This window comes from Erithacus rubecula (genome assembly GCF_903797595.1).
Source record: "Erithacus rubecula genome assembly, chromosome: 6".
NCBI classification, from domain to species: Eukaryota; Metazoa; Chordata; class Aves; order Passeriformes; family Muscicapidae; genus Erithacus; species Erithacus rubecula.
Window position 1 is genome coordinate 9,923,947 of NC_136688.1, and position 12,294 is coordinate 9,936,240.

At 55.1% G+C, this 12,294-nt stretch overlaps 1 protein-coding gene across 1 annotated transcript; it reads right to left on the reverse strand.

Annotated features, from left to right (window-relative positions):
* Positions 1-1,741: 1,741 nt before the first annotated feature.
* LOC306803387 (inner centromere protein-like) lies at positions 1,742-12,267 on the reverse strand. The gene is made up of 20 exons (XM_079308759.1): positions 12,178-12,267; positions 11,895-12,033; positions 11,641-11,754; positions 9,863-10,533; positions 8,850-8,898; positions 8,310-8,343; positions 7,971-8,070; positions 7,385-7,472; positions 6,730-6,865; positions 6,567-6,659; positions 6,445-6,456; positions 5,885-5,994; positions 5,645-5,756; positions 4,912-5,007; positions 4,559-4,683; positions 4,296-4,374; positions 3,372-3,479; positions 3,092-3,178; positions 2,360-2,516; positions 1,742-2,043 (listed from the first exon to the last, which is right to left on the reverse strand). Exons 2-20 carry the CDS (start codon positions 12,023-12,025, stop codon positions 1,844-1,846), a joined length of 2,502 nt encoding a protein of 833 aa, XP_079164885.1. The 5' UTR covers positions 12,026-12,033; positions 12,178-12,267; the 3' UTR covers positions 1,742-1,843.
* Positions 12,268-12,294: the final 27 nt, after the last annotated feature.

Consider the following 12,294-nt stretch of genomic DNA (forward strand, 5'->3'; position numbering starts at 1 on the left):
GAATCAGGGGTTCCCAGGCGCTGAAAACAGAAACAGATGACGTGGCGGCAGAGGGGAGAAGCGAGGCAGCCGGGATCCGAGGGGAGCTCACAAAGGGAGTGCTGAGATTCAAGGGGCACTGCCACTCTCCTGTGCTCCTGCTGTGCTCACAGCCCTGGAAAATGCCTCAGGTTGACGTGGATTATTTTGCTTCACGCAAGCTGAAACATTCCCTTTCCCTTCTCCGTTTGGAGGGAGTGGGGTCCGTCACCTGCCCCCTCCCACCTGAGAATGGCCCTTCGGGACCACACGGATGTCCAGGGTTTGCTCCAGGAGTGCTGCAACACCATGTCTCCAGCATTTCTAGGAAGGAGGCACTTCCACATCCAGCGCACCCACGTCTAGGGGATCCCTGCTTAATTCTCTCCTGCTAATTTCATGGAGCTGCTCCTTTTTCCAGCTGGCACTAGCAGCCTGATGCTGGGGGGCCTTTTGCTCTCCACATCCCATGGGATGGATCCTCCCTGGTGCGGTGCTGGCAGACAGACGGCACAGCCACCTCTCCTGGGGTGGCATTAACCAGCACTGCTCCAGGCTCCTGGAAAGCTCCTGGGAGCTCCTGGAGTGCGAGGCCCAGGCTCCCAGCGGGCTCCAGGAGCTGCGGGAGCCGAGCAGAGCCAGCGGCAGCACAGACACCTCATTAGCGCTCAGCCCGGAGCCTGGCGGCGCAGCCCTGCCAGCAGCTGTTGGCGCCAAGGTTTTTTTCCACTCCCCCACTGTTCCAAGCTCCACTGGCACCAACGAAACTGGGAAATTGTCCTGACTGGAGCTGGGCTGCAGCAGAGCTCGTGTCCTCCTTGCCCACACCCCCTGTGGAGGTGGCCATGGGGACATGGTGCTGCAGAGCAGATTCCAGAGGAAGCCAGGAATAGATGCTGCCCTCTGGGGTGGGAAGGAGCCTGGTTGTCCTCCCCCCCTTACCCATGAATTCCCTGCATTCCTGGGACAAAAGTCCCTTTTGACAAGCTCTAGCTCTGGGACTGAGGGCTCCAAGCACTTGCAGCCGGTTTTTGTGAAAGGAGTGGCAGGACAGCTCCTGGGATTCTGGCTCTGTAAATCTACCTTACACCTGGAGCCTTTTCTCTTTCAACCCATCCCTGCTCCTGTCAATTCATGTGCCTTCAGGCTTGGGAAAGTCTGCATGGAATAGGTACAAGCTCTGCTGTTGAGGGGACCACAGTGGTAGAGCCCCTCAGGAACCATCCCCTTGCCAAATCAGCCCAGCTCCTGCTCAAGACAGGTTGTCCCCACTGATCCTGCCACAACAGGATCCAGAGCTGAGCCAGGGCTTCCTTTTTCCATTAGAAAAAAAAGGGTGACGAGGCATTAACCACTGCTCAAATTGTCCAGGGAGATTTTTTCAACAGCAGGAAGAACATTCTGGCTCAAACTAAGATGAGTGCACAAGAATTGTTCAAGGAAAAGGAATTGCAGATAATTAAGACAGTAAAGATAAATACATAAATACAGTAACTATATTAAAAAAGCCTTACAAAAACATTATCCCCTCAGTGTGATTGAAAAACCTGCTGATCGCTACAGCAATTTCCAAGCTTCCTTGTACAAGGGAATATCCTAAGTGAATAGGAAATGAGGCAGACTAGGAAATGGCTCTGGTTGCAGATTAGTAACTGTGATTTCTGCAAGGCAGGAGGCACAGTCACCAAGGTATGGGAAAGGAGACACCCAGTGACTGCTGGACTTAAACAACTTTATTTCTGTACAAAAGAAGAATAAAAAGTTAAAATGGTAAGTGCAGGGCGAGTAGAACAGAGTCCCTAGAAGCCCCTTCCATTGCCTTGGCTCAGCTCAGGAAGGTGCAGGAGGGGCCACAGGAGGGGCGGGGCGGGGAGTGCCACACGGCCGAGCTGGTGCGCTTGAAGTAGCGGGGCTTGCTCTTGTAGAAGATGTGCTCCAGCCTGGGGCTGGGGATGGCCCCGAACAGCGCATCCACATCCACCGGGTGGTAGTACTGGTGCACGATGGCCTGCTGGAGCTGCGCCCCTGCGGGAACAATGGGAACAACACGCGGCTGCAGGCCCTGCCCTTCCCCTCTGAGAACCCAGGGGCTGTGCGGGAGGGATGGGGCATCGCCCAAAGCACCACTCCCCACTTCTCCTCAGGACTTGGGGCTTCCCTCTCGGAGGACTCTGGTTTCACCTCAGCCCAGGAGGGCTCGTGGGAAGCAGTGCTGAGCCCGCAGCTGACAGAGCTGCCAGAGGTGCACACACTCCTTGACTGCACTTTGGGATGGCTCCAAGCAAGGCTGGAAAACTCCAGGGCAGGAAGGAAAGGCAGCCAGGCCAGAGCTGGCACCTACCATCGGCCCAGGCAGGGACAGGCTTCCGAGGGTTGCTCTCATCATCTGTGGAGTCATCGCTGTTCAGATCCAGCCCGTAGCTGTTCTCATTGACTGGGGGCGATTCTGGTCCTTGAGCACCCTTCAAGGACCCGAGGCAGGATGTGGAGAGGGATTTCTGAAAACATACAGAGAGCAGTGATGAGCAAGGGAAGCAGCACTTCCATGCCTGGCATGGCCACCAGAGCCCCAAAGCACAAATCCTGAACCAACACACAACTGTCACTGGGCTCTGTGCCTTGACACCCACTCTTAACATTGCTCCCCTCCTGTTTTCTGTAGGGGAACCTGGGAAAGGCACAGCATGCATGTCCCAGCACTCAACTCCACACCTAAACCCTTCCACATGTTCTGTGGCAGGTCGTTTCCCTCCCTGGAGCTCTGACACGGGCAGGACAGAGCGCACAGCCCCACAGCAGATTCCCAGCAGATCCCCTGCATCCCAGCCCCGAGCAGCCTTTCCTGCCCCTCTGCCCATGCAAGGCTCGGCATCTGCAGCTGGCACAGCCCGGTTGCCCGGCGGGATGTCGCCTCAAGACCTGCTGCCCTCCTGTGGCCGCTTCCAGCATCTTTTCCGCCACCAACCTCTTGTTTTTCCAACGGATTCCCTGTGCCGAGCGCTGCCCGAGCCGCGGGGCCACATAGCCACAGCAGGCAGTGGCCCCCCGAGGGCTGTGCCGGGGCAGGGCTCACCTTGACGGCTTTGCTCGGCCATGCCCCCGGGGCTGCTGGGTGAATGGGTTTTTTCCCCTCTCCCGGCTGCTGCTGACTATCAGCCTCCTGTAAGGCATGGAAATTAAGTCATTCCTCACTCACACAGAAGAGACTCTGACACAGAGCTGTGTTCTTGGCAGCTCTGGCAACATCCAGCCCTCAGTGCCTCTGCAGGAATAATCCCAAATCCAAGACTCCCAGATAAAGCCACTCCTGCTTCTGCTCAGGTCCAGCCTGGCTCTCTGGAGCCCACACTCACCCTCTCTGCTTGGAGCCAGACATTAAGAGCTGGGAAAAAGGATTCTGGTGGCTCATATCTTTTCTCCAGCCCAGGCCCATGGGGCAGCTCTTTAGGACTTTCTTTCCCCTAATAAAGAGGAAAACAAAAAAAAAAAAAACCAACTATTGAAGCTCCTTTTTGACTCAAACCATCTCTCCTAGAGTTTTCCTCCTGTGCTGCTCAGCACCTGGAGTTACTTCCATATTCTCCTGCCTGGAAATGCTTTGCCCAGCTCATTCTGGCCCAGCTGCTGGCAGCACAGGAAGGATTCAGACCTTAAATTAAATTTATACAGCACAAAAGAGTTCAAGTGCCAGGGACTAAGGGAAGGAGTGCAGCAGGAGCCCACACAGGAGGAAAAAATTGATCCTGAAGAGGAAGAACCATTTGGGGCATTGATTTTTCACTAATGAAGCAATGAATTTAAGAGTAGAGAGTGAAAGCAAATGTCAATGTGATGTTTTGAGACCAACAACCCTGACTTAAAGCCCCAGTGCTCTTTGTGTGAGCACAAATGAAGTGACACAGAACAATGTGGCACTGAAGTTTGGGGGGGGGGGGGTCACATCCTTTGGGAACAATGAGGAAATGGGGCAGTAAAGCATTAAAAAAATCTCTAATTTTCACATTGATTTCAGGATCAGTGAATGCTCTTTGGGGTGTTCTTCCAAGTGCCATTTTATGACTGCCACCATACCATGATAGGGCTGAGGGCTCACCTGTCAGCCAAGGACCCAGGCCTTGGACTGTCCCTGCACAGTGCCTCTGTGTAATAACAATCACTATTGTTATTGTATTTGATCCTCTAAACAACATCCCAGCAACATAGCACTTGGAAAACACCTGATCCTGAACCCAGACTGTATGCTGCAGAAAGGCTGATCCCAAACACTCCAACCCCACCTTAGTGGCTTTGCCAGCCAGTGCAGCTGGCTCCTGCTGTGCTTGGGAGGGCTTCTCCTTCCCTCGCTGTTTGGGATCCCTGGGGAAAAAGAAAGAATTTAGAGAGGGAAGGAAGCATGTCCTCACCCTCGTAAGAGGGCCTCCTGCTCCTGCCCCCCAACCTCCAGGCAGCTCCAGAGCCCAGGTGCAACATCACATTTACATCCACTGCTTCCCCATGGCTGTGGCCAACTCCCTGCTCCAAGACAGGCACCAGCTCACACCTCTCCTTCGCTTGTCCCAGTTGTTGCTGCTCCAGAAGGTTCTTCAGTTCCAAGACTGTCTTCCCTCTTTCCTTCACTTCATCCTCTCCTCTTTTCTGTAGTGGTTCTTGCTGCTCACTTTCCTCCTGAAGAAACAAGAGGAAAACCCTGTAAGGCCCCAGCAGCTAGAACATTTCTCTCTTATGTCCCAACCCAACCTCAGCTGCCTGGACAGAGATGTGGCAGCCCAGATCCCAAAAATCCCTGTAGAAGCAGGCAGTGACCTGTCCCTATCCCACCAGCCCCACCAACACAGAAGGGGCCTTCTATGCCTGTCCTTTTCCATGTGCAGGAGTGTCCTGAGCTGCTCTTACCCCTCTCAGGGCTTTCTGTTTCCGTGCCTCTGCTTCCCCATGTTTCTTGGACCCTTTCCTCTTGTTCCGTTCCTCTGCCACCTTCTCTTCCTTCACCTGTGAGATGTGCACAGTCACATCTGTCAGCTCCACTGCTCCAAGGACATACTTCATAGCCTTGGAGGGAGATCTGGGGTCTGGAGCCCAGATTCTAAGGGGACTGAGGACTCAGCAGTAGGTATGTGTTTGTTTGTCCACTCAGGGTTTGGGAAGGGCTGATAGGAGCATGACTCCTTGTTTTCCAAGGCTGACCTTTCCAAAGGTCTCTTCAGCCCAGCCCAAAATGAGCTGTTGGGCTCATTCCTAAACCCAGAGTCTGCTTGGGCTCTGGGGCCTCAGGCACAGCTCCCTCAGCCAGAACACAGCAACAGCACTGGCACATGGCCACCAGCCAAGCCTGCCCCCCCAAAAAAGGTTCTGAAACCCTGAGTCACACACTCCAGTCTAAGCACATGGGCCAGGTGAGGCTGTCACCTGCAGGACTGTGCCCAGGGCAGGCAGGGGCTGCCACATTCCCTGAATGCAGAGCAGCATGAACAGGGCCTGTCCCAACAGGAATGTGCAGCGGGATGGAGAACAAAAGCCTCCCCTTGTCAGAAGGGATTCTGGCATGCATAGACCTTGCCAATGCCCTGCTCACAACTCCTGGTCTCACAGCTCTCAGAGGGGCCCAAAGCCCACTCAGCCTTCTCACCTTCTCATCACCCTGCAGGATCTTCTGCTCCATCCGCTTTTTCTTCTTTTCCTCCATCTGTTCCGCACGCTCCCGAGCCTGCAGGGCCTTCCTCAGGCGCTCTTCCCTCTTCCTGGGTGGCACGTGGGCAAGAGGGGCCCCTTAGCTCTGCCTGCTCCCAAAGTGCTCATTCCAAGTGGGAAGCACAAGGCAAGGCTGTGCTGACCAAGGAAAGAGCAGGGGGAAAGGGGCCCAACTCACTGCTTCATTTCTGCCTGACGCCGTCTCTTCTCCTCCTCCACTTTCTTCTTCCTCTGTTCCTCAGCCTCCTGCTTCTTCCGGAGGTTCTCCAGTCTCTGCCTCTCCTTCTCCTGAAGGGAGAAGAGTTTAGACTGAACCCAGTGCTGGGGGCTGTGTCTCCCCTCAGGCAGCCTGCTACATGCAGGCACTGTTGGAGTCATTCACCTGGACACCAGGATGGGGAGTGAGGAGAAGGGAGATAACACATATTTGGCAACAGTGATTATCCAATGTAAGTAGAGGTACAGAAGGAAAAACCTCAGTCCTTCAGCTGCAGAGAATATGTTTAGAAAGGAACAGCACACCCCTGCTGTAGGTGACCACCTGTCCCAGGAGCCAGGGGAATGGTGGGGAGGGAGCACAGTGCAGCCTGGCTCAGAGGCCAGAGGCTCCCAGCAGTGCCCAGTCCCAGCAGAACACACCTGCACAGAGATCCTGTCACCTCACCACTGGCGTGGCCGAAGGGCTGATTGGAGTGAGGGGAGAGCATGCCAGCCCCACAGACAAGGTGCCATACTTACAACAAAGTCTCCCTGCAGAGAAAAGGCATCAAAAACACAATTAAAGGTTTGGAATTAACACCAGAGCTTCCCTTCCCAGCACATGCAGCCCATTCTCCTCCCATCTCTCAGACACGACGCACCTTCAGGGGGGGCCGGGTGGGAGTGTTGCGCCTGATGAAGTCCTTGATGCCACCCCCTTGTCCCTGCAGGAAGTTCTTCAGTGGCCTGACAGCCTGGGGGGAGAGAAGGAGGGAGCTCAGGGCCTGCCTGGCACAGGGGGCACATGGCTGTGGCACCACTCACCTTGCTGGCTGGAGAGGGGGATGATGGAGCCTGGTTTGCTGAGGTCTTGTGCTTCTCATCCAAAGGGGAAAGGACCCGGCCCCCTGCCTGCTGCCCATGCCACAGGACACCCAGGGCTTGCTTGCAGCCTTTCATCCTGGTGGCATTAGCAAGAGGGACATGAAGCAGCTGTCACACCCTCCAGAGGGATTTACTGGCCATTACACCTTTCTCTCAAAACCTTCCCAGCAACATGCAGTGATGAGACACATCAGGTATTCTGGGAGTCAGGTCAGGTATTCCAGACACTCACAAAGACAAAAATAACCAGGTCAGTCACTTGCTCTCAGACCACTCTCTCAGGAGCCCATGGATTTACCTGCCAGCTCTGAGCTAACTGTGCCAGGGCACCTCTGCTGGTTTGTGCAGGACTTTGGGTGCTCCTCCCAATGACAGCCCCAGCCCCACACCCAAACAAAGCTCCAAAAGCCACAAGGGACTTCCAAGACACAGGAACTGGATAAAGGATTTTTCCAGTAGAGCTACTGGAAGCTGGGAGAGGAAGGAAGGAAAACACACCCCCCCGCCACCTCTTTTTAGCACAAATGACTTAAAATGCTGAACTTGAGTCCTTCCAGACCCCTGGCTCATCCCTGCTCCTTGCAGGGTCTCCTACCATGTGCGGGGGGAATTCTCCAGGGACTTGGCACTGTGGGGTTGCTCCTGGCTCTTCTGGTATTCACTGTTGGGATTTACATGGCTTTCTGTGGAGAAACCTGCAGTCAGTGCCACGTGTGAGGCATCCAGCTCCCTCCAGGGACTCTTTCCTCCATTCCAGCTGCTCGTCACATCTTGTAGTTCCCACAGGGAACCCCCTCCCCCAACCCCTTCTTGCTCAGAGGCACAGAAAATAATTAGGACCTCCAAATCCTCACAAAATGCAACCCTAGAGGGAGAGGACACAACATTCTGTGGAACACTCCAGCTCCAGGACCTCCTTGCCAAATGTCCCCACTCACTGGTTGCCCAGGCTGAAGCTGGACAGTGCAGGGTTTGTCTCACAGCTTGGACACATTTACACATCCTTGCCCATCTAACTGATATCTCACCTCTTCAGGAGGTCCAAACATCACCTGGAAACCTTCCTTGGTTGGTCAGAAGTGGTTCAGTTTCAACACAAACCCCTTATTTCCCAGGAAAACCCCTAGGTCAATGTATGCTGAGGGTTTCAGGCAAGGAAAGCAAGACCACCTGGCAATTACCTGCAGCAAACCTTGCCAGCTGCTCCAGAGGGGACAGGTGTTGTGCAGGAGGGCTGGCAGCTTGGGGACTTGTGCTTGGAACAAGGACATCTCCAGGAGCCTGCAGGGAAAGGGGACAAGCATTCCTTTAGCACAGCTGCTCCAAAGAACCAGGGACCTGCTGCACTGGAAAAGCCCAGCCATTTGCTCAGATATGATCTGTTTCCCTCCCAGTGAGGGCTGTGCTGGCCCATTTTGGGACATGGGCTACACTGCTGCATCCAGTGACAGCCTCAGCAAAGGTGCTGACTCAGCAAGTCCATCATCCACAGAGTCTGAGCATTGTTCCTTGGAACTCACCTTTTCCCTCAGGGAATTTGGCTCCAGCTCAGGCCTGTAAAGGAAAAGCTATTTTAATAATTTAAATTCTCTCTGAAGGCAAGTTACAGGTGATGGAGGCAGTATAGGGGATTCCAAGGAAGGTGTAGGTTCCTAAGCACATCCAGAGGCTGTTCCATGCAGGCACATCAAGGCTGGGCTGTAAATTCCTCTGAGGGACTGTCCTACTGTGCTGCTGAAACCCCATAACCATGTTGGGCCCCAGTAGCAGGAAAGGAGGGGAGTCTGACAGCCTTGGGCTTTCCCTTTCTCTGACTGACCACCAGCATTCCAAAGCTAGAGACAGCCAGAAATTCCAGGAACCCCAGGACACACCACCATCCACCCCAAGGAAGGACTTAATCTCACTGTGCCTGAACAGCACAACCTGAAATCTCATGCAGCCCCAGGTGACAGCAACACTTGAGCAGTCCCTGAAAAGAATCTGTGACAAAAGCCACCTGGAGACTGTCCTCACAGGGAATGCTGGGATCCCTTCCCAGCCTTACATGGCAGCCTCACCTTGTGCTGCTGGTCACATCTTCCACAAAAGCCTCCAAGGAGCTCTGACCTGCAGAGGAAAGCCTAAGTGGAGCTGAGGATTTCACTCCCAGGCTCCCAACAGCCACAGGGTACACATGGAAGAGCTCAGCCTTCCTCCCAGGAGCATGGATTGCTCAGCTCTCCCCACCAGCACCACACCTCCCTCAAGTGCCACTGAATCTGGAGTGGGCAGGGAAGGCAGAGCATCGAGGCAGCAGCTCTGCTGCCTGCAGCCTGCTCCAGCTGCCTGTGTCACAGCCAGCATTCCCAGGCCATTGGCTGCAGCTCCTGCCTCCCTGCACGCTCTGGTGCAGGGATCCGGGGGGTTTGGGCTGATTCCAGGCTCATTCCACCCCCCCATCACACCCCTTCGCTCCAAGTGTTATAGCAAATGCCTGGATACAGCGTGACTCAAGGCTGACAAAGCTGAATTCCAGAGCCCTCCATGCTCCACCACAGCCCATCTGCCTGCAATGGCAATGGTTTTGGAAAGCCCAAACCACCAAACCCTGTCAGGAGCAGCAGGAATAGCAGATACAAGGGATTCAGAGCTACAAGGAACAGCCTGGGCTACCCTGACCCCTGTTCCTCTGGTGACACAGCTAGTTTGAGTCTCTTCCATCCTCACCCAAAAGCATTTGAGCTCCTCTGCCCATTTCAGCCTAACTTCAGGGCTGCTCTTCCAGCCCTATTGATTTTTTGGAGAGCTGGCAGATGCCATAAATTAAAGCCCTTCCCCAGGGAATGCAGCAGTCTCTCCCGATCCAAAGGCACACGTGGCTGGAACCAGCCTGGCCACTCTCTCCTTTCCACAATTGTGCTTTTTGCTCATTCCCAACTTGTGTACCCCAACTCCACCTGCCCCCCAGCCTTCACCTGCTGCATCAACACCCCAGAAACCCACAAGGACGAGAAGGCTTGGGGGAGCTGGAGGGAGGGATGAGCCTCTCCACACCACTGCATTCCCAGATGGAAGCAGCACAGGGACTCACAGCTCACTCTGCTGGAGGCTGAGGAGGATTCTCGTGCTGCTGCCTTCCTGGCCCTGCCGATGGATCTCCGGATCATGTTCTCCCTCCTGCTGGCCAGGGAGCACTCCTCTGCCAGGGAAGCCCTATGGCTCTTCCGGGGGGCACCCATCCCACTCCGCCGGCATGTCCTGGATTTCTCTGTTGCACTTCTACTGCAGGAGTCCTGGAAGAGCAGTGTCTCAAGGCCTTGAGGAGATCCATCTCCTTGGAGTGCAGCAGGATCACCATTCCAAGCAGCCTTGGGAGTGGAGGTGCTGGCTCTCCTGGGGTCCTGCTCTCCATTCCTTCCTGGCTGTCCAGCTGGGATCTCAGGGATACTAGGGACCTCCTGGAGCTCAGCCGCTGTATCCCCCTCAGGCAGCTGCTCCCCCAAAACTTCTGGAGGGGCTGCATCACCCTGGGAACACTCCTTGCAATCCACATCTGCCATGGGACCTCGTGCTTCCACAGGCTGCTTCCCAGGCAGAGCTGGGAGCTGGGGTGTGATGCCAGTCTGAGATCCTGGAGCACAGCTAGGCATGGATACATCCTGCCCCTCACAGCCAGGGCTCCGGGGCCGCTCCTGGCTCAGGCCCTGCTGGGAATTCAGACTGGAAGACAGCAACTTGACACCACTCCTCCTTCGGGATAACCTTAAAGGAAAAGAATTTTGAAGGAATTGATGGAGTCGACTGCTCCCATGTAAGTTTCAAAGGGAAAAGCAGTTGGTGTAAAAGTTAAGCTGCTGCTTCTCCCCTACACCACTCCTCCTCACAGCCCATCCTATCCCTGGGGAAAAGCAGTGGGCAAAGCCCAGGTGGGAGCTCACACACAAGAGCTGTGTCACACAGACACAGCCCAGGCTGAGTATCCAGAGCTGAGTGTGAAGAAATGGGAGTGGAAAAGGTGTATTTAACCCTACACTAGGATCTGGGTTTAAACTCCACCCTGGGAGCAGTGCATGGCAGAGGACAGCACCTAGAGAGGTGTGTCACCTTCCTGCTGACAGGCCTGGTGGATCAGCACCTCTTCCCAAACCAAGTTTAAATGAGGGCAAACACAACCAGGAGTTGGCTGGGCTGCTCCCCTGGAGAAGGTGTGACCTGAGCACCCAGAGCAGGGCCCAGAGCTCTCCCCGCTCTGATCCGCAGTGCTGCTTTTCCTGCTCTCCCTCACACACAAACCTCCCACGCTCCCGCTATTCCTGCTGCTCTCCCCACCCTCCATGTCTGCTTCCTGACAGTCTCCCAGCTCTAACTCTTCCTCCTGTGGGCTTTTCACCACGGTTAGCACGATTTTAGTGCCCTAACACACCAACGGATCAAGTTTGGGCAGCTTTATAAGTGGGGTGGATTCTAAGCAAATCACTTGGAATTTCCACTTCAGCCCCTTCAAAAACCTTTGGAGCCTCCCTGCCTGCCAACTTGGACAGGGTGCTGGGAACATATCCCTTTCCCAAATTTTCCAGGCACCAACACAGAGGCTTAGGGAGTAATCACCAGGAGCAGCATCCTCCTCAGGTCAAAAGCCAAACCCAATGAGACAAAACCCAAATCTAAACAGACAAGAAAATAATATTTATTATTCTTTAACTATAACCAGAAAAAAAAATTGAAGCAGCCAACTTTATGCCAAAGTCTCACCAGAATCCAAACAGTGATCAACCCCAATGCACCCCTTGGATAACTCAGGGAATGCAGGCACTGCTTTGTTTCATCCAAACACCATGTGGCAGAGCCAGAGCAAGCTGACCCACCTACCTCCTTCTGCTCAGCTCCCTGTTTTCCTCCCTCACCCAGGAGGACTGCCTTTTCCTCAGCTTCCTCCGCTGTGACGGCGTTTTGGGCAAGAGCATGGGTTCATCCCTGAAGCTGCTGTGAGGCAGAAGAGGCAGAGCACAGATTGCTTCCCCCACCAAGCCACCCAAAAGAAGGGAAGGATGGGGCCCAGACCCACGCACACCCAGCTGGCAGCCCAGGCGGGCACCGAGGGGTCCTCTCAGGGCAGCCCCTACCTCTTGAGCATCCTCATGCCCTGCTCCTCCACCTCCCGCAGCCAGGCCAGGTGCTTGAGCTTGGCGTTGCAGAGGAAGCGGGACAGCCTCTGCCCGCACACTTCCAGCAGCTGCCGGGGACCTACCGCCATCGCCGTGCCTGGAACACAGAGGGAGAGGACAAGGCTGGTGAGCGGCCAGGGAGTCCCTCAGCGTGGGGAAGCGGGACGCAAGCACCGGAGCGCTCCCAGGCAGGGCGGGAGTATGAAAACAGGCCGGGGCACAGGTGAGGACTCCCCTCCACGCCCCAAGGGACCCTCCAGAGCGTTCGCTCGCCGCCAGACCAGAGCCGTCACAGCCGCCGCCTCGCCCGCTCACCACACCCTCACAGCACTGCCCCTCCCTTCCCACCCCGAGGTTA

Excerpts from the sequence above, each read along its gene's own strand:
- LOC306803387 (XM_079308759.1), bottom strand. The coding sequence starts at position 12,025 with ATGGCGGTAGGTCCCCGGCAGCTGCTGGAAGTGTGCGGGCAGAGGCTG. Across the intron at positions 10,534-11,640 it reads AGGGAGCTGAGCAGAAGGAG|GTTATCCCGAAGGAGGAGTG; the intron begins GTAGGTGGGTCA and ends TTTTCCTTTAAG. Across the intron at positions 8,899-9,862 it reads AGCCTCCAGCAGAGTGAGCT|GTCAGAGCTCCTTGGAGGCT; the intron begins GTGAGTCCCTGT and ends TTTCCTCTGCAG.